This window comes from Salmo salar, chromosome ssa10, assembly GCF_905237065.1.
Source record: "Salmo salar chromosome ssa10, Ssal_v3.1, whole genome shotgun sequence".
In the NCBI taxonomy this organism is placed as follows: domain Eukaryota; kingdom Metazoa; phylum Chordata; class Actinopteri; order Salmoniformes; family Salmonidae; genus Salmo; species Salmo salar.
Window position 1 is genome coordinate 14,921,576 of NC_059451.1, and position 24,923 is coordinate 14,946,498.

General features: G+C 41.0%; 1 protein-coding gene across 1 annotated transcript in view; it reads right to left on the minus strand.

Annotated features, from left to right (window-relative positions):
- LOC106613575 (ephrin-A2) overlaps positions 1-16,530 on the minus strand; it is a 124,803-nt gene extending 108,273 nt beyond the window's left edge. Inside the window, exon 1 of the mRNA XM_014215977.2 lies at positions 15,190-16,530. Coding sequence (XP_014071452.1) covers positions 15,190-15,329 — 140 coding nt within the window. The 5' untranslated portion in view covers positions 15,330-16,530. The remainder of the gene's footprint in view (positions 1-15,189) is intronic.
- Between the last annotated feature and the right edge of the window lie 8,393 nt (positions 16,531-24,923).

Here is a 24,923-nt window from a genome sequence, read left to right on the forward strand (position 1 = left end):
CCACAAATGACACTCACTGAACAATTCCACCAGACCGACTATTCAAGGCCATGATTGTCAATATTACCATCGCATATGCCATTGACAGGTTTGCTGAATGAGCATCTCAAAGCTTGTATTGACAGCTGTGGTCTGAACTGAGCATCAGCACGGCCGTGGCCTTGCTTTCATAATAATCAATAACTTAACCTGCTTTCAGCTGAAATGATTGTCTAATATACGAATGATACTGAATTGAAGTTATTTGATTGCATACTACTTATCAATGCACTTTCTAATCAGTCAATAAAGTAAAATCCCAACCGTAGAGAATTCATTTCTGTGCCCTGACAGATTGCTTTCAGATGGGGTTTCTGCTTTGTGTTGACTGTTGGACGGACAGGGAACCTTAACCCCCTTAAGCTAAGAAGCAGGGAGTGATAAAGCTTGTCTAGGAAGCCCAAAGCTAAAACACATGGACCATCAGTCTTGAAAGGTGGTGCCGAGATAGTATTTCAGGGCCTAGGCTTGTCGTCATAGCCCTCCCTGAGACCTTAGCCAAGACACTGCTGCTTTTAGGGTGTGAATTGACAAAGGAGTCTTGAGACAGAGGACTACTTGCAAGCGGTTGCGTATTTCTTTTGAGGGTTTGGGGTAATCAACCTTCTTAAGTAGCAATCTTCGTTGGAGAACCATGATATACGCTCCTTATGGGGTGAGATAAAGGTGGTCGTGGGCAACTCAGCCTTCTGAGTTTACATCAATTCCTGAATAAAATCACACTGTGTAAGCTGCCAATGAGGCGGAGCGAAATGGAAGGCGGGTATTGAAGAGCAGACCTAAAGGTCCCTCATTGAGCGTAGGTGCTAAGTGCTTTAAATGAACAGTGCATTCTTCCTTGAGCACATGGCTGTCTGAATCTCTACAGGAGGAGAGAGAAGCAGGCAAGCCAGGCTTTGAGGGACAGATGTAGGCCTAGCTTCAGAACATGGATCTCCCTCCAGCTAGCAGGGGGACCCTGGGAGTCCTGTCGAACTGGTGAAAAGCAGGCCTCTGAAAACTCAGAGCCGCTTCACCTGCTATCCTCCAACGGCATTCCCCCTCAGGATCTTCAAGAAGATAACCAGCTACGCCAGCCCAGAAGTGCCTCTCTTCCCGCCCTAAACGAACAAGCCCTCCCCACTTCGGCAAACTTTAACCCCTCCTATTAGAAAGGGCTGCGGAGCAGAGAGTTGTGTGAAGAACCTCAAAGCCTTCCAGAAAAGAGTGGCTTTTGAAGGCTAAACCCTGGGATTAGGTGGAGATCCCTTACGATTTCTCCTGTTGGCCCCCACAAAACTGGCACAAAGGAGATATCAGCTCCTCTTTTCACAGCCCATCACAGTAACCGCCCCCTAGCAAGATTATATCCAAAGTGATGGGGAAATTGATATGGGATCACTCCGGTGGAATTGGACCGATAACAGTTATCATGATTGGAGAAACTCAAATGTGTAGAGATACAGACTACTATGAAGTCATGGTGACCACTAAGCTCTAAGGGAGCATTGTACGTCTCAATGCTTTACACTCCATATCTACAAGGTCGTTTAACCAAATGTAAAGGCAGATTGGCTAAATAGACTATTATGACAGCTGAAACTAAATTATATAATAAACTAGACCGTCATTGAAATCAAAGGATAATACATCTAAATGAAAAGGCTATGTGCTTCTATTCTCCAATAAATAAATAAATTATCTGATTTGTAGTTCTGAGGCCATCCTTTAGAATAGATGCTTGCATTTCCATTAAACAACTGTGTTCCTCCATCCTGTAAGTGGGCTTGTCTTTTAAGCAGCACTAATCTTTAAAGGCCTATCGGAACCGTCAGCAACAATACAATCATCGCACAAAACACTTCCTCCAGCAAAGTGGCTACTACGCCCTGAAAAATGCATTGAGTAATTAAAGTTCCATCGCCAACTAAGGGGACCCCCAAAGTGTTGGGTGACAGTCAATATGGGGGTCACTCCCTTCAGAACATGTGTGGGGGATCCATTAAAAAAAGAGGCCCCCTCCCCCCTAAGAGCGTTGTCTATCCCTTGTGCGTCCTTGCGCCGTCCGAATATACACCTTTGTTTTGGGGGCCCGTAATTCGCCTTAACGCTGGGATGAACAAGAAAAGGGACTCCCTAATCCTATTAGCGTAGCACCTGAGCTGGAATGGCTAATCCTGTTTAAACTCACTCCACAGGCTCTGTAATCTCCCCATATCCTGATGTTCAGCTGGCTTCGCCGCCGCCCCGAGGTGAGACTGCACTTTAGCACCGTACGGGAGCGAGGGCCGAGCGTCGAGAGATCCCGCCGCCACCTGGATTACCGCCGGCCGCGTTTCACACACCACCTTGAATCTCACCCCGGTATTGTCAGGTATTCATGTTTCCCTACCGTACAGGCATACAGAGAAGATACTGGAGTGTTCTATATGTTTCCGAGGGACTAGAGATGTGCCAGACGCTTAGACATGTTAAAGTGGGGTGTTTTCGTGGAGTGTAGGCCAAAAGGGCGAATAGAAGATTAATTGGGAAGGGGGTCTCATTCAATTCTAGTCATCTTTGTGCATTTGAGGTTTTCAAAACAGGTTTTAAAATCTTTCTCAATGTGCTCAGAGCTAGTATCGCATACACAGTACAATGCCATGCGTTATTCTGAAACTGTCAATTGTGCTGAATCATTTACCCAAGAAGAAACGATAGAAGGCAATTGTAGTTGTATGCAGTCATAAGCAGCAGTGCTCCAGCATTTTAGTGTTCCTAATAACGTCTATGTTACTACACTTTGTGTTCATGTCTTTTATTTGTGCACATTTCTAAACAATTGGTTCATTTTCAAGCTCGACTATTCCTAAATTGAGAAACTGAAACCCAAACAAGCATATCTAAACCTTAAAACTGCACCGATTCCCTCGCCGCTTTTGGTAACCCACTTTTGGAGCTCCTTGCCCCTAGTCATAGAGAGATTTACGAACATGAGCGGTGGCGGCCCTCGCTCGGGTTTCCATTGTCACACCAGTCATGTTCCCTCTCCTGTTACTGCCACTGTCCCCGTTTTCAAACAGTCTTCCATCCCCCCTTTCTCTCTCTCTCTCTCTCGCTCTTTCTTTCTCTATCTCTGAAGAGCCATGCCTGCCAACACAGCTCAGTCAGGAGGTCACCTCCATTAGTTTCTCTGTGATTCAGGACTTCAGTGTCACAAGAAACTCTGAGCATTTCAAGTTTTTTTGCAACCTGCTATGTGATTGCCTTTGTGCAGGTGATATTAAAGGATCCATGCCAGCCCATTCCTACGACTGGAAGGGTAAAAAGAGCACACACAAAAAGCTCCAGTACGTTACGTGCAGTTGCAGAAATCAAATCACCTAGGTTGATATCAAAATCCTGTGCCATAGCAGACGTCAGTTCACGTTCGGAGCACATCACTGTCCCAATAGCATCGTAAAAGGCCATAATACCAAGCCGGGTGAAAAACTATCCTTTTGTGCAGCTTTAAGCTCTCGTCTCTCATTTCTCACATTTTTCACTTTCCCGGATCACAAGCATCCTCACTGGATGATGTACTTATTCATAAAATGTTAGTGTCCTAATAAAAAAATATTGGAAACTTGGGAGTGTAATTCCATTTCAAATTTTGTAGATTGAGAGAGATTGTTAAAAAGTTTGCGATGCAAGAAATTATTTAGAAATGTTGTCAAATCCCGATTTATGAAGAGGGAATGAGATATGGAAAAGTTAACAAGACACTGGGACAGCAGAGGGTTTCACAGTGGGTTATACAACACCTTCTCTGACAACAATATACAGCACCTTCAGAAAGTATTCACACCCCTCGACTTTTTCACATTTTGCTGTGTTACAGCCTGAATTTGAAATGGATTACATTTCGTTTTTTGTCGCTGACCTACACAAAAAAAAAAACAATAATGTCAAAGTGGAATTATGGTTTTCTACATTTTTACAAATTAATTACAAATGAAAAGCTGAAATGTCTTGAGTCAATAAGTATTCAACCCTTTTGTTATGGCGAGCCTAAATATGTTCAAGATTAAAAATGGCCTTAACTAGCCACATAATACGTTGCATGGATTCCCTCTGTGTGCAATAATAGTGTTTAACATGATTTTTGAAGGACTACCTCATCTCTGTACCCCACACATACAATTATCTGTAAGTTCCCTCAGTCGAGCAGTGAAATTCAAACACAGATTCAACCACAAAGACCAGGGTGGTTTTCCAGTGCCTCACAAAGAAGGGCACCTATTGGTTGATGGGTACAAAAAAAAGAAATTGAATATCCCTTTGTGAATGGTGAAGTAACTAATTACACTTTGAATGGTGTATCAATACACCCAGTCACTACAAAGGAACAGGTCTATTACATATACTGGTATATATTCCAAAACATGCATCCTGTTTGCAACAAGGCACTACAGTAATACTGCAAGAAATGTGGCAATACAATTGAATGTTTGGGGCAAATCCAATACAATGCATTACTGAGTACCATTCTCCATACTTTCGAGCATAGTGGTGGCTGCATCATGTTATGGGTTTGCTTGCTATCGTTAAGGTGTGTGAAAGTTTTTCAGGATAAAAAAGAAATGAAATGGAGCTAAGCACAGGCAAAATCCTAGAGGAAAACCTAGTTCAGTTTGCTTTCCACCAGACACAGGGAGATGAATTCACCTTTCAGCAGGACAATAACCTAAAACACAAGGCCAAATCTACACTGGAGTTGCTTACCAAGGAGACAGTGGATGTTCCTGTTTGGCCGAGTTACAGTTTAGACTTAAATCTACTTGAAAATCTATGGCAAGACCTGAAAATGTTTGTCTAGCAATGATCAACAACCAATTTTGGAATACTTTCTGAAGCCACTGTATTTTAGAAGGTACGTCTTGGAAAATGTACGCTGTTCTGGCATTATGGCATCCATAATATGATGCCAAAACATTCTATATTACCAGTTCCTTCATGAGGCTAATAATCATGAGATTGTAGAGCAAAATGGAAGGCTTTTCATTCATGTTTACTTGTCATCAATAAAGAAAAAATGGTCTAAGAGAATTACATATTATCATCATCATAAGGGCTCGTACACCGTTAGTGGCTTATGAACTCATGGAAATAGACTATACACTATACAGAATCTGAGAACACTCTATTCAATATTGGCGACAATGTACAGTACACCTAAGCAGGTTAAGTGTTGGCTACTTCTGTTTGTACTGTCTGTACCTAACTCCTCCCCCCCACCTGCCCACCGAACCCCAAGACCCCAGATAAAAGCCCTTTTTTCGGTCCATGTGAATGACAGGCTTGACGTGTCTGCTATTCAGGAAAGAAATCTCCCAGATGACATGGGAGCAATGCTCCACTTTTTCACAAGCTTTTCTTTCTCCTTTCTCTCTCTCCAAATCTCCAGTTGTTTGAAGGTCAAAGCTTACTGTGCACTGTGGTATAGCAAATCCCCGCCCTCTCACTTGAAGACAGAACCATGTGTGCCAAAGCCATCGCTCGTTTACCCCGTCACACAGTCACGCCACGCTAAGAAGAAACAGGTGAGGGCCTACAAGGCACAATGGCCGTTCTGCAGAGACCTACCAAGACCGTCAGGTCATACCGCACATGACTGTCAAATCTGGGCTAAAACATCGTCCAAGCGTCCAAAACAAAAACCAAAAAAATGGTGTTCTGCTGTAGCCAAAGTATTGCTGTGGTTGTAAGCTAACGTATTCATGTTCATTTACAGTACGTATTCAATTTCAAAACCTACAATTCTTGTAGAGATTACTTAAACAAAATGTGCATAATACCGCCATCATAAAAGTTTAAGAAACCTGATCTAAATGACATTCACTGAATGAGAGGAGACGAGGCTCTTGTATTCAACCTCACTGTGTCTGGAATTGAATTTCCACAATTCACACATCAGCCAGCAAACTCTATCCTGAGGTAAATGGTTTTCAGATCTCCTGGTACGGGTTTTCTCAATAACTAGTTAAATATAAAGTTCAGAAATATGATTACACCTAGTTGTAGAATGGTCAAAATGTCAAACTTTACTTTTGAGATTGTAGTGTTAATTATGTTAATGATGTGGTGTTAATGATGGGTGGACCCATATATTTAATACATATTTTTGGGGTTTTGTGGTCAACATTTTTTTTTTCTCCAAACATTTTTCTCAATAGCATTAACTGTTGTTTATTATTTTTGCTGGCGGTAAGAATAATGCCCAAGAAAAAATAAACATTGTCTACTAAGAATTTTCGCTTACATTATAAAGTGCAAAATAAACTACTGTATACATTCATAAACAACTCGCTAATTCATTATTTCAGAATCAACTGAAGAACTGCATGACCCATTTATTGATCACTCACTACTTAATGCCTACCCTCAGTGAATTATGTGGGATAGCTACCAATGCTAACGGCGAGTTGTCCTAATGGTGCCGACTATTTTTTGTAGGCCATGTATGCATATGATTATGTCGTGGTACTAATGTATGAAGTGTAAGGCGTATAGTATAAAATTGAGGTATGTTGTTTTGTTTTCTTATGTACGAAAAAAGCAGATAGGGTAAATTTTTTTGCCGATATATGCTACATATATTTCAAATCATGACAATTAACGCAACATGTAGGATACTCCTTGTCAAAACATTATGGCGGGAAGGCATTCTGAACTCAATAATCAATATCAAAACAGTGAAATAAATATTGTTTGTAAATTTCAATATAAATTAAAAAAAATGAGCATTTATTTAATGGAGATCAATATAGAAATGGAATAGTAACATTTTTAATAATAATTCAAAGCGTTTTCAAAAAAAATTACAACAAAGACAGCGTTAAGATATTATCATAATTTAATCTGAAAAAATTGCTAGTTCAATATCATCCATTGCTAAGAATATCAAATATATAAAAATATTTTTGACCAATTTCCAAACAATCAGTAAAATGATATGGAACTATTACCCATGTATAAACTATGCAAATATCTGAAGCCTAATTATACATAGGCCTAACTTCATTCTTTTACTTTCTGGCCGCCATTTGGGTCAAGTTTACAAGACTACCTTTGGGGGGAGAGGATTGGACAATTATACACAGGAAATGTTATTTAATTAGTAAAGCATATCCTTCTATGTGGTGATATAAACATGATTAGAGTGTTCTAATCTATGCATCAATCCAGAACTAGCACTTCAATTCAAAGCACACATCTGTACTAATAAATACCTTTTCACAGAAATAAAATGAACATACCAGAACAACATCAAATCCTTTCTCTGAGACGGGTTAAACCCGTCTTAATTTTTTCTACAGTCAGAAGTGCACTATTTTTTCACTCGGAAGGAATGTTGATTTGTTTCCATTGTGGCACGTTAGTTTAATCAAAACACGTCCGCGTATCAAAACACATCCAAGTGTGCAATGTAGGTAGCATAGTAAAAGACTCATGGGTTCAAGCCAGTTAATCTTGTCCGAGGAAAGGACAGTGAGGCTAGTATTCTGCTTTAGCAAAACAGTAGAGGTAATCCCTATGACTTCACTGATTCAGTTGAGTGTTTGATTATTTACTTGTAAATATATGGCCCTACAGATGTAGCAACATCCTTTCCAATTCCATGACCAATATATTCTCTTTGTCCGGTCAAAGAAATGGATGGTGAAGAAAAAGCACTTTGAGGGAAGTCGTAAAAGTCTTACAAGCAATATTGCTGGTACTGCTGGAGTCTTCCTGTCTCCTTGACCGCCTGCATTTTAATGTGCTCCCCTGCCCTCTTATTACTGAGAGACGTTTTCCTACACATTCAACCGTGAAAGTTTGCCATTAACGTAACATGGCTTTTCGTGATTGAATATGGTGCTGTGCAGGAACCAAGGGGACACAAAAGTGGCTTCCTATTTTGAAAGGGTGCTCCATCCACCACAAGTAATCCAACCACTTCATAACACTACACAAACGGGTGAGAGAAGGACATTTACGGAAAACGATCGAAAATGCCTTTCACAGTTCTGAAGGAGCAACTCCACTCTCCATTATATTTATTCAAATAATGTTCTGCTGAGGATGAAAGCCAAATCAGAACCTGATGAAGGGGTAATGAAGAGAGAGGCAGAGCTTTACGCCCAAAGCGCTTCAATAAACGTAAACTATCACCGCGGATCAATTAGGGAAACGCCATCGTTACTTTTACGAGCGGCCGTCCGAACTCGACAACACGCATAACATTTATCAAACGTTGGGCGATGTTTTTACAAGCAAGAAGCGATTAGGATGTTTAAGCAATTAACTGCTGTCCGGCTTTATTGTGTTTGGCGGTAAAGTAACACAAGAACAGAATTACATTTATATCCCACACACGTAAATCACATGAAACGGTCTACATATAAATGGGAGGACAGCATTAGAAGACATGATAGCAATATACCAACAACATTCAAAATAATGCAGAACCGGTTTCATAAGGCCCAGTACACAAGCAAGGACAGGAGAATAGGCGAGGTGCTGGACTCGTTCATCCCGGGAGGCTTTCGAAGGGTAACACCAATATCCTTAAATCTGCTAAAGGAAATAAACCGACAACTGATTTGTTATGGCAACAAAGATGTGGAACGCTAAAGGCCAAAAGGCCTATCCTGGGCTGAGAGAGGTGGAGAGAATGCCTCACCAGTCTGCACATTTCAAGTGTAACTAATGCAGTATGTGGTTAGGGGGGCTTTATTCACAACCCTGATTAACAGTAACACAGAGATTTTCACTGTTGCCCTCCTTTTGGAACATTCTCAATGGTGGATCCAGCGAAGTTCAAAGTTCCTAGCTCTCTTGATACACGAGACTGCCTATGTGGAAAGAGAATGTGGGCCAGGCATTAAAATGCATGAGGAGTACATAAGGCTTGATGAAGTGCTGATAAGCACTGTCGGGAAGAACCAAAAAACATCAAATAAACAACGGCAAAAAGGTCTTTATTTACCTTTTGATTCCAAATCAAATAAGCTATGGTTAATAAATGAGACGGCAGCCATTACTCGTCGTTCATCAATATTTGAGATCCCGGCGGCAAGACGGGCTGCTGTGAGCCATGCGGAACAAGGCCGACAAACTCGCCACCTAGTTCACTGTCTGCCACCGATGTGACCAGTACAGTCATTCTCAGTGTCTCTACACAGGTGGGGGGGGGGTACAATGGAAGGGAGGTTGGTGACAGACTGATTGAACAAACGGGACACCCGAGTCACCCGAAACTACATTTGTTCACCATATCTCAGAGAGAGAATAGAAGCGAAAAGCAGTACACTCTTGTCTAGAGCCAAAATGGGTGATCGCTGACACATCTAATGCAATTGCAGGAAGAAAATATAAATAGCCAAAGTCCAAAGCACTACACTTAGGTCAGAAGATTGTTTATAGATTTTTCAAAACTATCACTGCTTGTCAGATACAACAACTGAAGAATGGGGACTTTTTGTTTTTTGTCCGTAGGGACAAGGACTGTAAAGCAGGCGATTCATCATGTCCAACATTAGCATAACCTTGATTATCATTGGAAATGAAATGCAGTGTCCTACCAAATGAAGCAGGCTTTGGGCTTATACACTCTCCGGTTCATTTTATTTCATGAAGCTTTGAACTTAGATTACTGATTAGCAAATTCCTCTTTCATACCAATTGCTTTTATAGATATTATGCACCAACTTTAATCTTTAATGAGATGTTAGAGACATTTAATGTTCAATTGTGTCAGGCCATTAATGGCAAATTCCGTGTTAAAATAATTATTCCATTCCAGGCCAATTTGCTGATTTGGAAGTGAAACTTTTTTTTTTTTGCATTTTCATTAAGATTGGAATATGGTCTCATATTTTCTTACGAAAAAAAGTTGCTTTTCTTCAGTCAACCTTTTTTTCAGATATTCTTTCACTAGTCTGCTCCGAAAATGCCTTGGAGGAGGAATTCGAAAATTGAGAGCCAAACTAGTTCATGACCTATGATGAAAACAAGGAACCTTCATTGGAATAGTTAGGAATAGAGTAGGCCTTCCATCTTGTATAAATGTGACGGCAGTCCACATGGCTCCACATTAGGGCTGGCTAAAAGGAGGCTGTGTTTTGTACAAGTGAACATAGCAGACAATCTTTTAATTTAAATCGAGTTCCCTAACTAACAAATATGCTGAGCCTTGTGCTCAGCCATGGAAAATGCCTATTTCCCAGTCCGGAAAAGAAAAGGGTAATTTTATCAAGACAAACCAATTACGTATATACTTTTACCATATCCTGTCCATGACGGATTTTTGAATTGCAGTATATTACTGAGAGAAAACATCAGTGTTTCCACAACAACTATCCCATTGGGTTAGACCATAGTCTCAAGCTTGTCTCGACAACTCAAGCCTGTTCAATTTCCCGTCCAAGCTCATCTCATCAAGTGCTTGTGAGTAAGAGGCTTCTATTTTTTACCTTCAGGAAACAGATCTCCCATTAAAGCGGGATATGAGTTTGAGCAGTACAGTAATTAGTGCATTATGTGATCCCAGAAAAGGTAGAATTCAAGTGGAGATGGCATTGCAAGTCGCCACTCTCATGACACCTTGAATTAATTACGAGGCGCATATGGGTGACGCTGAATTGTACACACACAGGGAAAGTGGCCCATAAAGTGCTGTCCAATTTAAATTGAAAAACGTAAATAATGCCAAATGAGTAGAGAGGTAAACTAGCAGAAGATTTACGACAGTTTTCTGCTCCCTGCTTGCGGAGGACAGTCCGGTTTCAATACAGCACCCCATTAGAGAAACAAAATACACTGCACTTCGAAATTCAATGCCATATCCTTATATGCGAAGGCCTATAAACAGCGAGCAAGAATTTCATATCTACAGTAACAAATGTAACTTTACATTCAAATATGTTTTATTTTTGTAACAAATAGGAAAAATTGGCTACACCTGAGTAGTAATGCACGACCTTTTGCAGTATATGTACAAAGAGTACAAACACGGGATAACTGGGTGTTCTAAAGAAACACTTTGAGGGCAGCCAACACCGACTATATCCAAACTGTGTGAACCATGAGAAACATGTGTTTTTGCAACTTCACCTTTCTAAACAGCGAAAACATACATTCATCAGCAATAATATATACAAATGTACATTTTAACATTTCTGTAAACTGCTCTAAGATAAGATACATGGCAGTTCCTCCACGATTTCGCAGAGATTTGTTTGTGATATTTGAGGGGGAAAATGCTTTATTTTGCAGCGGCAATTCTGACATTTTGCATGGCGATACGCAATGATTCTGTCCAATTTGTCGCGAAAATGAGCGGACGAGGGAAAAAGTATGTGTGGCTTGATTGAACCATATTATGCTGTAAATGTGCAGTGAATGTTTCAAATTGCGAGCGCTCTTTTTGTACTGTGGTGATGGGTTAATATTATGTGATAATATTACAATGATTTTAGTGTTTAATTCGGAAATAGTGTGGTGATTGGTCAAATTTGCAAGCCTTCCCATAATACGTGGGAAACCTGGAGGGACTGACTTGGTCTCTCAATGCAGTGGTTCTAGTCTTGAATTTAGAGGACTTTTTTTCCAGAACGGTCCATTTGTGAATGCGAGCAGATCATTGGGAAAGAAAACATGCGATTATTTCCCGTTACTCTCCACTTGTCCATCAGTTTTGGCATGGAGCCAAGTGATGCTTCTCCACTTTCAAAAGTATGAGGTTAAAGCACGGAACTCATTATTACTGTTGTAAAAAGCGGTTAAAGTTCATAATTTCCTTATTAAATTAAATTTTCAAGATAGTTGTTCTATCTGTCAGCACCAATCGATCTTTGACTGTAGTTCAAACCAGATTCAATTCCGCATAATAACCATTTGACCCATTTAAACTGTTGGTTACCATCTTTAATCATCGTCCATGTCATTTCTTTGTCTTGGTTCTCGACATACCAAAAATGAAGGTCTTCCTACCATGAATGAGAAAATGGCGGACCACGTTGCTGAGCAGAGCAAAAACGATGTAACGCCACCTATAGGAACCCCAAGCCACCATTGCACAGAAATGTTTTACTATCCAAAAACTCCAAGGTTATACCCTCTGAAGCTTATTTTCATGATTTTGAAAAGTATTCCCTTCATCGTTGACTTCAAAGCTCCCTAAAAAATATAATCATTGAGTACAATATAATCTTGTGTCCTCACAGACCAGCTACCACTACTATTTCCCCTCAATACTCCCCAATAACCTCAGCGAAACTAGGTCAGACCGGAGGGGACGTTATGAGGAAAGCAGATATCATGGAATGGCAAAGCATGGCGTTAAATTAGTAGGCAAAATAGAAGACCACAGTATCAAATCATAGTATTTCTTAGAGTAAATCGTTCTAATAGCTTTCCGTGTGGCATAGATAATAGCCATTAAATTTACTCGTAAGTTACATAGCAACTGCAACATGCTGAAAACCAGATACGTAAAACACATACGAAAACGCAAGGGGATGTCATTAGCAGTGGAATGGCCGTTCAACTGATAACAAACCTAAATTCCTTTCATAAACCCACATTTTCTTGGGGTGCACTTGATCCACTTTTGGTGCACCGTTTTTTTATACAATTTTAATTGAGCATCTACCAAAATTCAAGAGTTTTGCATATGAAACTCGGGCGACAAGGAAGATGTTGAAAAACTGAAAATGCTTTTCCAATGGAGCTTAAAAGAAACCAATAATGAACTACAGACAAGTCACCCCAATACAAAAAAAACGAAAGTGATTTTAAAGGTTTAAGGACTGATCAATAGGCGTTACATATAGCGACCTCCTTATAAATCCGTGCTTAGGTAAGACTTGACTATTCAAACTAGCAATTCTGTAATGCACACTGCAATATGCATCAACAGTGGTCCGGATCGTTTTGGTTGAATGCATGTAATACTTTTGTGTAGATCATATTTCTTACTTCGGTCAATATCAAATCATTTGAAAGTAATAGAACCATGGTACACCGAAAAACCAATTAATACACCCAATGCTTCATTATGCTATTTGTATTGAATTAGTGATGCAAATTGTATATATCTGTGGCTAAAAATTGTTTAGAGATGTTGAGCAAAGTAGGCCAGTGTTTCTGCTCCCTCACGAAGGCCCCTCACTCGTAACCAACAAAGCCTCACTAGCCTTTTCTCCTTTTAATCCTTACTATGCATCCGGTTTTCTACCCTCACTAATATCCCACAGTATGAACCACATCACTGATTGTTGGAAACACACCTTCTAAGAGCCACGATTAAAGGATATTACATATGAACTGTTTTAACAAGCAGTTGAAGGACGGTATAGGCTACTGCAAAGGATTCCAAAATGTCTGCGTAAACAATTTTACTAATAGGTTATTTTGTTTTCAACCAACAAAATGTTTGCCGAAGTCATAAAAGAAAGCATATTACATTCATATGACATGTATATTGCCTTTGCCATCACATTTTTTATTTGAATGTTTAGGCGAATGAGGAAAGTTTTTATAATTCCGCTTACTGCATTCTATGATTGCTGTTGGAAAAGACACCACTTAACAACTGACTTTAAAAAACTAAACTACATTATACAACCTACTCAAGATCCAAGCCCTATTATGCCTAGTGCCGAAGTCACTCCTATCAATGCTCTACACAACTTTAAACTCCTTTATAAAGATATACAGTGTGAGACTCATATAGTTCTCACATGATTTTGTGTAGAAAGGAATCATCAAATATCACTGTCATGTGACTAGGTAGCAAATTCACTGATATCCAAAAAGCCCCACTTTGGCTTCAAAACACTCATGATGTAATTTGTGCATAGCCAAGACAAGTTATTTCCAGTACAACAAATAAGTATTGAGGCAGCCATGGTTTGTGTTGCATTGTAATCCATTATGTATACAATATTATTATTCTCATCACTCTAGGAAGGAAAATAACTAATGAATTCAATATGCACCAAATACATAGGCATATTTTATTTTCTTTCCTCTTTATATCTGTGCCCTGCCATAAACAAAACACATTGGTTTCTAGGGAGATTTGAGAAATTTGCTTATGTTATACAAACATAATCTTTATAAATTGTGGGGAAACTTACCACAAAACCTTGTTGTTTTTTTTACAGCAAATTGCTCTCTAAACTTAACAAGAAATTAAGTTTGATTACATTTTTCGAGGGTGTGCTGGCACAATTCCAATGCTGAGAATTTTGCTAACAATTTCTCAAGAGTTCAATACTTATGGAATGTCTTACTTAATGTCTTCATTCTATTATTGATCTTTACCTTCCTTCAGTAATTAACTAACTGGAAAGAACTTGTTCATGTTCAAAATCACTCCAACACCTCCAGGCCAAAATATCAATAGTGCACTGGAGTGAACTGAGGGGCTAAAATGAAACAAGTACGGGATATTCTATATGGGAGACCAAAACCTTGCTGCATGTCAATAAAATGACGTGACAACATTTTTTTGTTTTGTGTATAACCATGTAGTATGCCTCTAAACCGAGTTTTGCATGTTTTAGTGGAGATTTTTACTCAATCTTATTTTAAAGGGGATGGGAAAATCACATTTTGCTTTGGCCTACAGTATTTTATCACACTTTCAAATACAACTTCATAATGAAAAACTACAGACACAATGCATTTTGAATTCAATGTGATGAGTTTGTGAATGTGTAAGCCTTGGCAAGATGTCATAATCAAGTGAAATCCTGGTTTAAGGTTAAGGGACTTGCTTTACACTCAGCCGGGAGAGATGTGATAACAAGTAAAAACAAGAGAAGTTATAAGTGATGTAAGAAGTAGGTCTTACAATGGAAGCAAAACATGGGATGCATACATAACTAGAACGTGCTGGTCAAGTACATCTCCCTAACTCAAATTCTTTGTAGTTAAAGAAGGAACTTTAACGTAATCTATTCAAAGAATTGAAGTTGAGGGGAAAACTTCTTAAAAGTGAGCATGGTTGATGGGCTTTTGAATGCGCTTGGCTATTTGTGAAGCATTTTTCTTTAGCTTAGTCTAAGTGTCCAGATATTTTTTTTATTGGGGTTCACAAATGATCTATCCAACAATGTAAGTTGGCATCACTGAAAGTTGACTCTTACAACTCCTTACCTGGGGTTCGTGCTGTTCCAGTAGACCGCATATCTGTCTGATATAATCTTGCTATCGTCAGCCCATACCGCGACCCAAGATAACAGGGCAACAACCATAAATGTCAACTCCATTTGAAAAGCTAAATAGTTCTTGTCCATTATGGGCAGAGTCTATATAATTCGACGCGTTAGTTATCTGTAACTTATACGGATACAAGTACAATCACTTGTTTGTGGTTGCTGGTTAAATGGACATGGTGCTCTTCAAACTTGGTTCGAGTCCACATTCAAATTCCAGGTGCTCTCAAGCTACAGTTGTTCGTCTTCAGTTGAAGATGTACAGTGTATACATTCCCATTGGTGAGAAGTCCAAGCAGATGCAGCAGTGTCTACGAAGTTAAATTAGATTATGTTCCATGGAGGTTCATCAGTTCTGTCCATTCGCAGTTTGACTCAGCTCGTTGCTCTCCTTTTGCACGGCAAGCTCTTCCAATAACTATTAAAATCCATTTTCTTCAATGACTGTAATTGATAAATGCCGTATTTGAACACATTGCGCGACACTCATCATATATTGTTGAATGTTCATTGACGCCAAGTATAGGCCTTACAGTCGTTGGTCCTTTACATACATTCCTTTCCAGCAAGGCATACTTTCTTAAACTTTAGTCGTCGTAAATATAACTTCTCACCCATCCATTCTGCTACCGTCCTTCAATGTACGGTCATCCAAATCAAGGTGCTTTTTATTCCACATTTGCGCGCATAACGGTGTCCATTCAACTCAACGTTTCAAGGTCCGTTTCGCGAGATACAACGTTTCAGTCAAGCAACCACTTCTTGTTCCTTCAGAAGAAACTCACAATATCACAATGTTGCAGCAGCGCGATAGAAATCCAAGCCCGTGAAAAACCATTGGATCACAAGACGTGTCCCTGCTCTGCTCATCGGTCAGTCACAATCTGAGGCTAGAACAAAAGCAATTATCTAATGTCGTCCGTGGCTACTGTCCTCAGCTTCCTTCACTGGCAAAAGTTATCAATAGGATAAGTTGCGTTCTTTTGATACGTGCTCATCGCGTCATCCTCGCAACGCCACTACCAAAGCATGAAGCGCAGACACGGAGACACCGCATCAGTTGCAAAGTTGCTGCTGCTAGTCCTGCGTTGTTTGGGGTTGCTGTTGAGTAAAGGCCAAATTCTCTTGTCGCTCTTCCCTCGTTCCTACGTGTGGTGTACAGATCAGTGGAGCTGACATGATCGATCTTTCCCCTTTTTTTGTGTCACGGTGGTTCTCTTGCGCGCCCTCTTCCTCCTTCAGCACATGGCTCGCTCCCTCTGGCAGAGCCGCGCTCTCTCGATTCACTTCTCCCCCACACAGCGGGGCGGGGCTGGGAGACGGGCCAGCTAGGAGCCCCAAAAAACTTCTGGGGCCCTTACCATTTCAGAAAGCGTCAGAACATGTTTTGGATACTGTTATCCTGTTATACATACAGTAGCTTATAACTATAGCCTACAACAAAAAAATATTAAATGATGTCCAAAGTCTAATTTTTATTGTATGGTCCAACTATTTGTATAGGTTTGTTCATCCCGCGTAAGTGGCTCTTAGGCTAATGAAAGCTCTTTATGCGAGTTAGTCATCCACTTGTTATGGTAATGTTGATTAGTCATTAGCAAAATGTTAAGTTCATCATTAATATGTGTGCGTGTGTGTGCATGCACATACATATCACAGCTGTGCTCTGCAGTGGATTAGGGGTGTCTCACTTGTCACTGTTTGTGATTCCCATGAATCTCAAGCTCCCCACCCCCCTCCCCTATCTCTGGGCCTCTGTTCCTCTCGTGGAATCAGTGAGCGTTGCTCCGATATGCCGAGGGCAAAAAAGGAGAGCGAGCGTTCCGCCCAACGTGTGTGATTCAGCGCTGATAAATATTTCACAGACTGGGTAGGCGGCTGGTGGACAGGGTTATAACCAGGGAGAAAGAGAGGGAGGAGGGAAGAAAAATACAAATGAAACTTTAATTCCTGCTTTTAAAAAATGTCACATAGATTAATGGCGCACCGATATTAAAGTTTCAGAGGTTCCCATGCATAAATGCATAGGCCGCTGGGTGCTCACAACTTGTGGCAGAGGCTATGTGAAATAATTGTAGTTCGGGCAGGTCGTTTTGCCACCGAGAGCAAAGGGAAGTGTCAGGCTGTTACACAGCGCCAAAAGCACATTAGCATGTTTACAGGAATCACGTGCTATCTAAAAGGAAGGACGATTCCCTGAGTAAACCACTGCGGGTTTATAATAGAGGTAGTGCATCCCCAGACTGGACGCCATCTTCTGGGTCCTGCTTTACTGTATGGTTGACTTTGGGGTACTGATGACTAGGTTTTCTTCAGGAAACCTTTTCTAATTCATACGTTGTTACTGTGTAATTAAAATGTGATCGTGCAATTCCTTTGTAATTACCTTGTAATTTCTGAACCGTAAAATAAAGTGCTACCAGATACACTGATGAAAATGTACTCCGTTTTAAAGGGCACACAGAGACACTGTACAGAGACACTGTCTCCTGTCCTTAAACAAGTGCATATAAAGAAGACGAGCTGAGGAGAGGAAGCCACTGCAGACTTTTGAGATGCACCCATAGATATGGTGCACATCAGTCTCCCTGAATTTTTTTTACTTTGATGGGAGTTGTTTTCCCTCGACCTCGATAGACTATGTGTTTAGAATGAATCAATAATGGAATTATGACTACAGCTGTATGGTTTTAAAGGGGGGAGCATTTTTATTGTGACACACCGACAGACCAGGCAAGTATACCACTCGCCACAGACAGCTTACAACAGAAGCGGGGCAAGGCAGGCGTCTGGGCTAGAAGTCATATTTCTCCACGGCCCTGCCCCCCTGAAAGCTTTACGACGCTAATTACATCACTTCTGGGGTTACACAAGATGCAAAGGCCTGCGGCTGGGTAAATTATTGTCGGAGACCTTCACCCTCCATTGGCCCGGGGCCAAGCTCAGAGTGGACAAATGAAGAACCACGGGTCCCATAATGCCACCTATCAGGAGAGGCAGGTAGCGCTAGACTAGCCTAGCAGAACCGGAAGGTACTGAACCGGAAGGTTCTGCCAAGGGTTTCAAGCAAAGGCCAAATTGTGTGTTGTGTTACACATATCAACAAAAGTAGAAGTAGGTTGCTGACCACATTAAGCGAATTCAGAGGAAGTGTCTCCCCAAATCTCCACTCCTCCTAACCAGTAGAGGTCTCTGTGGCCCACTTTGGGAAATCAGTCCCAGATGATTCTCTGCCTGTCTGAACGATCACTGGGGCCTTGCTGTTTTGTCCATCTTAGCTCAGTGAGCATGTCAATTCATACAACTGAAAGTCTCATCGTGTGAATGTTTCGAGCACTGATGACACTACTTCATGGCTGTGTTCATTCAAATATATTGGCCCGTTCCGTGTGTCTAAGTATCCATTTGACATATTAAGACAAAAGGAAAGAGAAAACTGTGAGCTTAATAGGCCTCCTTCACAAAAGCAGTCAGTTTGAAATGTATATTGCCCTAAAGAGAGATGTGGGTAAGAGAAAGAGACAAGAGGCCACATCTGTTTTTCTCTTTTTTTCTAAACGATCAGCAGCACACGCCAGCAACCGCTGAGTGTGTAAAACAATACTGGAGGGATACAAGTGAACATATATTTTTAATAAAGCCTGCAACAAAGTCATTGTTGAATTGGTCAGCATATGGTAGAGCACTTAGTTTCAACTGAGACACGGAGAGAGAGAGCCTTATACTGATATACAATCTGTTTTGAGAACCGAAGCAAGTTGCAACGGGCTATGTGAGGAACACGAGACTTGTCAAAGTTGGTGAGAGTTTGTTTGCAGGGCAGTATACCCAGCGGCACTGTTGGTCTCTACATTATTTCAGAACAATTCTCTGATGAAAGGTGAAACTGTGATATCATCAAGACACCTGGACTTTGTCTCACGGCAAGGCATCGTCTTTGACTCTGACATGTAAAGAGTCCAACAGCAGAGAGGCCTGCTTGTTTTGTGGTGCTGGGTCCTCCATAGTGCTATTGTAAAGCTCACTGTGTGTGTATCCAAAGAAACTATGGGGCACCGATCCTGGTTCTAGTGAGTGTCAGTGACACAGACCATGCCTCCTGCGTCCGAACATTCCAACACAATGCAGGCTAAGCTCTCTCCCTGTTGCTATGTGTTAAGGTCGTCAAGTCAGGGGCAAAAGCCCCAATATAAATCTCACATGCATGTTGGCACTGCAACATTGGAAAAACATTCCACTGGAGCCAGACTGAGCTTATGCTATGAGCGATAATGACCTCTTTAAATCAATGATATTTTTTAACTTTCATAGCTATTTTTTATGCGCAGAACTACGTGTGAAACGTTAAAATGTATTAAGTTGCTGAAACTGCTGAAAATTCAATTGGAGAAAAATGGCGCTGACAATGAAAACCGTGACTTAAAAAGGATAATATCATATTGCACAGGCCAAAGCCCTTACATTTTTATATAGGCTAATGTGTCCTAGCAAGTACGCACAAGTGTCACTCTGTCTGAGACAGAGTAACCGGCCCCATGGATTAGCTCCAAATCACAGTTGAGTCAATAATTACTGTGCTTTTACTCATCAACATGCTCAACTGTGAGCTAGAGAACAGCCTCACAGTGTAGTTATGACTTTTATTCCTTACACAGGTCACATACGACAAGTCGTACTAATCAATTCCATCTGTTGAACGTTCATTTAACGTTCATTTCACCTAATTAAAGCATTTACGGCAGTTTAAATATGGAATACTGGGCTTGTAATTATTTCATCAATTCATAAAGCATCTTCAGTTCTCACAGTGTTGGCTTTCACTGATGTCTACAGCTTGCAGATGGTGAAGAATTACTCTATTATACTGTGTGGTTAGTTTACCTGCTGGTCCCCCTCGTCTGTTCCCCAATGTCTTTCTGATATTGTTCGCCCCCTGCTGAGCATCATGGATATTGCACTCAGATTCTCTGTTTGCAGATTATACAGTGGAATTTTCTGAAATGTTCTCAGAAATGGTAAGATCTTAAAACAGTTTTAGAAATAAAATCATAGGTGTTATGGAGGCGTAATCAAACTACCACAAAGGCTCTGCATGCTGATTAGACTGTAAAGAATTTATGAAAAGCTCTCAGAAATGTTAAGATTCGACTGTTTTAATATATTTTCTTATGTCAGCGAACCACTATTTTTCTCTTTTGATTTATTCCAGATTGTATTGAATCTGACATAAGGGATGTAGCATTTTCATTTGACAGCATATTCTTTTTAATCCATACTTTCATAGAAAATCATGTAAAATAAACAACTCAATATATCCAATATATCCAAACATAATTTAGGCATATTTCCAATGGGTTGATTGAGAATGATTTGTTCCTCCTCTGCGTATCTCAAAACATAAAGAAAACCATATACACATAAGTGAGACACAACTACGTGACATCACTCAATACATCCATATTTCAAAACATAATCAGCAAAAAAAAAACATACAGTACCAGTCAAAAGTTTGGACAAACCTACTCATTCAAGGGTTTTGTTTTATTTTTACTATTTTCTACATTGTCCAATAATAGTGAAGACATCAAACCTATGAAATAACACATATGGAATCATGTAGTAACCAAAAAAGTGTTAAAGAAATCTAAATATATTTTATATTTGAGATTCTTCAAAGTAGCCACCCTTTACCTTAATGACAGCTTTGCACACTCTTGGAATTCTCTCAACCAGCTTCATGAGGTAGTCACCTGGAATGCATTTCAATTAACAAATGTGCCTTGTTAAAAGTGAATTTGTGGAATTTATTTCCTTCTTAATGCGTTTCAGCCAATCCATTGTGTTGTGACAAGGTAGGGGTGGAATACAGAAGATAACCCTATTTGGTAATAGACCAAGTCCATATTATGGCAAGAACAGCTCCAATAAGCAAAGAGAAACGACAGTCCATCATTACTTTAACACATGAAGGTCAGTCAATCCGGAAAAAGTCAAGAACTTTGAATATGTCTTCAAGTGCAGTCGCAAAAACCATCAAGCACTATGATGAAACTGGCTCTCATGAGAACTGCCGAAAGGAAGACCCAGAGTTACCTCTGCTGCAGAGGATAAGTTCATTAGAGTTAACTGCACCTCAGATTGCAGCCCAAATAAATGCTTCACAGTGTTCAAGTAACAGATAGATCTCAACATCAACTGTTCAGAGACTGCATGAATCAGGCCTTCATGGTTGAATTGCTGCGAAGAAACCACAAGGACACCAATAAGAAGAGGTTTGGGCCAAGAAACATGAGCAATGGACATTAAACTGGTGGAAATCTGTCCTTTGGTCTGATGAGTCAAAAATTGAGGTTTTTGGTTCCAACCGCCATGTCTTTGTGAGACGCAGAGTAGGTGAAAGGATGATCTCTGCATGTCTGGTTCCCACCGTGAAGCATGGAGGAGGAGGTGTGATGGTGTGGGGGTGCTTTGCTGGTAACACTGTCAGTGATTTAGTTACAATTCAAGGCACACTTAACCAGAATGGCTACCACAGCATTCTGCAGCGATATGGCATCCCATCTGATTTGCGCTTAGTGGGACTATCATTTGTTTTTCAACAGGACAATGACCCAACACACCATCAGGCTGTGTAAGAGCTATTTTACCAAGAAGGAGAGTAATGGAGTGCTGCATCAGATTACCTGGACTACACAATCATCCAACCTCAACCCAATTGAAATGGTTTGGGATGAATTGGACCGCAAAGTGAAGGAAAAGCAGCCAACAAGTGCTCAGCATACAGTGAGGGAAAAAAGTATTTGATCCCCTGCTGATTTTGTATGTTTGCCCACTGACAAAGAAATGATTAGTCTATAATTTTAATGGTAGGTTTATTTGAACAGTGAGAGACAGAATAACAACAAAAATATCCAGAAAAACGCATGTCAAAAATGTTATAAATTGATCAGCATTTTAATGAGGGACATAAGTATTTGACCCCCTCTCATCAGAAAGATTTCTGGATCCCAGGTGTCTTTTATACAGGTAACGAGCTGAGATTAGGAGCACACTCTTAAAGGGAGTGCTCCTAATCTCAGTTTGTTACCTGTATAAAAGACACTTGTCCACAGAAGCAATTAATCAATCAGATTCCAAACTCTCCACCATGGCCAAGACCAAAGAGCTCCCCAAGGATGTCAGGGACAAGATTGTAGACCTACACAAGGCTGGAATGGGCTACAAGACCATCGCCAAGCAGCTTGGTGAGAAGGTGACAACAGTTGGTGCGATTATTCGCAAATGGAAAAAACACAAAAGAACTGTCAATCTCCCTCGGCCTGGGGCTCCATGCAAGATCTCACCTCGTGGAGTTGCAATGATCATGAGAACGGTGAGGAATCAGCCCAGAACTACACGGGAGGATCTTGTTAATGATCTCAAGGCAGCTGGGACCATAGTCACCAAGAAAACAATTGGTAACACGCTACGCCGTGAAGGACTGAAATCCTGCAGCGCCCGCAAGGTCCCCCTGCTCAAGAAAGCACATATACATGCCCGTCTGAAGTTTGCCAATGAACATCTGAATGATTCAGAGGACAACTGGGTGAAAGTGTTGTGGTCAGATGAGACCAAAATGGAGCTCTTTGGCATCAACTCAACTCGCCGTGTTTGGAGGAGGAGGAGGAATGCTGCCTATGACCCCAAGAACACCATACCCACCGTAAAACATGGAGGTGGAAACATTATGCTTTGGGGGTGTTTTTCTGCTAAGGGGACAGGACAACTTCACCGCATCAAAGGGACGATGGACGGGGCCATGTACCGTCAAATCTTGGGTGAGAACCTCCTTCCCTCAGCCAGGGCATTGAAAATGGGTTGTGGATGGGTATTCCAGCATGACAATGACCCAAAACACACGGCCAAGGCAACAAAGGAGTGGCTTAAGAAGAAGCACATTAAGGTCCTGGAGGGGCCTAGCCAGTCTCCAGACCTTAATCCCATAGAAAATCTGTGGAGGGAGCTGAAGGCTCGAGATGCCAAACGTCAGCATCAAAACCTTAATGATTTGGAGAAGATCTGCAAAGAGGAGTGGGACAAAATCCCTCCTGAGATGTGTGCAAACCTGGTGGCCAACTACAAGAAACGTCTGACCTCTGTGATTGCCAATAAGGGTTTTGCCACCAAGTACTAAGTCATGTTTTGCAGAGGGGTCAAATACTTATTTCCCTCACTAAAATGCAAATCATTTGATAAAATTTTTGACATGCGTTTTTCTGGATTTTTTGTTGTTGTTATTCTGTCTCTCACTGTTCAAATAAACCTACCATTAAAATTATAGACTGATCATTTCTTTGTCAATGGGCAAATGTACAAAATCAGCGGGGGATCAAATACTTTTTTCCCCTCACTGTATGTGGCAACTCCTTGAAGACTGTTGGGAAAATAATTCCTCATGAAGCTGGTTGAGAGAATGCCAAGAGTGTGCAAAGCTGTCATCAAGACAAATGGCTACTTTGAAGAATATAAAATATAAAATATATTTTGATTGTTTAACACTTTTTTGGTTACTACATGACTCCATATGTGTTATTTCATAGTTTTGATGTCTTCGCTATTATTGTACAGTGTAGAAAATAGTAAAAAATAAATGTAAACCCTTGAATGAGTAGGTGTGTCCAAACTCTTGACTGGTACTTTACGGTCGGATGCCAAGCAGTTGCCATACCAGGCGGTGATGCAAACGGTCACGATGTTCTGGTTCAGCTGGAGAACTTTGAGGATCTAGGGACCCATGCCAAATCTTTTCAGTCTCCTGAGGGGGAAAATGTGTTGTCGTGCCCTTTTCACAACTGTCTTGGTGTGTTTGGACCATGATAGTTTGTTGGTGATGTGGACACCAAGGATCTTGAAACTCTCAACCCGCTCCACTACAGTCCCGTCAATGTTAATGGGGGCCTGTTCCGCCGTCCTTTTCCTGTAGTCCACAATCAGCTCCTTTGTCTTGCTCACATTGAGAGAGAGGTTGTTGTCCCGGCACAACACTGGCAGGTCTCTGACCTCCTCCATATAGGCTGTCTCATTGTTGTCGGTAATAAGGCCTACCACTATTGTGTCGTCAGCAAACTTAATGATGGTGTTGGAGTCGTGCTTGGCCACGCAATCGTGGGTGAACAGGGAGTACAGGAGGGGACTAAGCATGTACCGTGAGGGGCCCCAGTGCCTCAGCATGGCAGATGTGTTGTTCTCTACCCTCACCACCTGGGGGCGGCCCGTCAGGAAGTCCAGGGTCCAGTTGCAGAGGGAGGTGTTTAGTCCCAGGGTCCTTAGTTTAGTGATGAGCATTCTGGGCACTATGGTGTTGAACGCTGAGCTGTAGTCAATGAACAGCATTCTCACATAGGTGTTCCTTTTGTCCAGGTGGGAAAGGGCAGTGTGGAGTGCGATTGAGATTGTGTCATCTGTGGATCTGTTGGTGCAGCATGCGAATTGGAGTGGGTCTAGGGTTTCCTGGATGATGGTGTTGATGTGAGTCATGACCAGCCTTTTAAAGCACTTCATGGCTACCGACGTGAGTGCTACGGGGCGGTAGTCATTTAGGCAGGTTACCTTTGCTTTCTTGAGCACAGGGACCATGGTGGTCTGCTTGAAACATGTAGGTATTACAGACTTGGTCAGGGAGAGGTTGAAAATGTC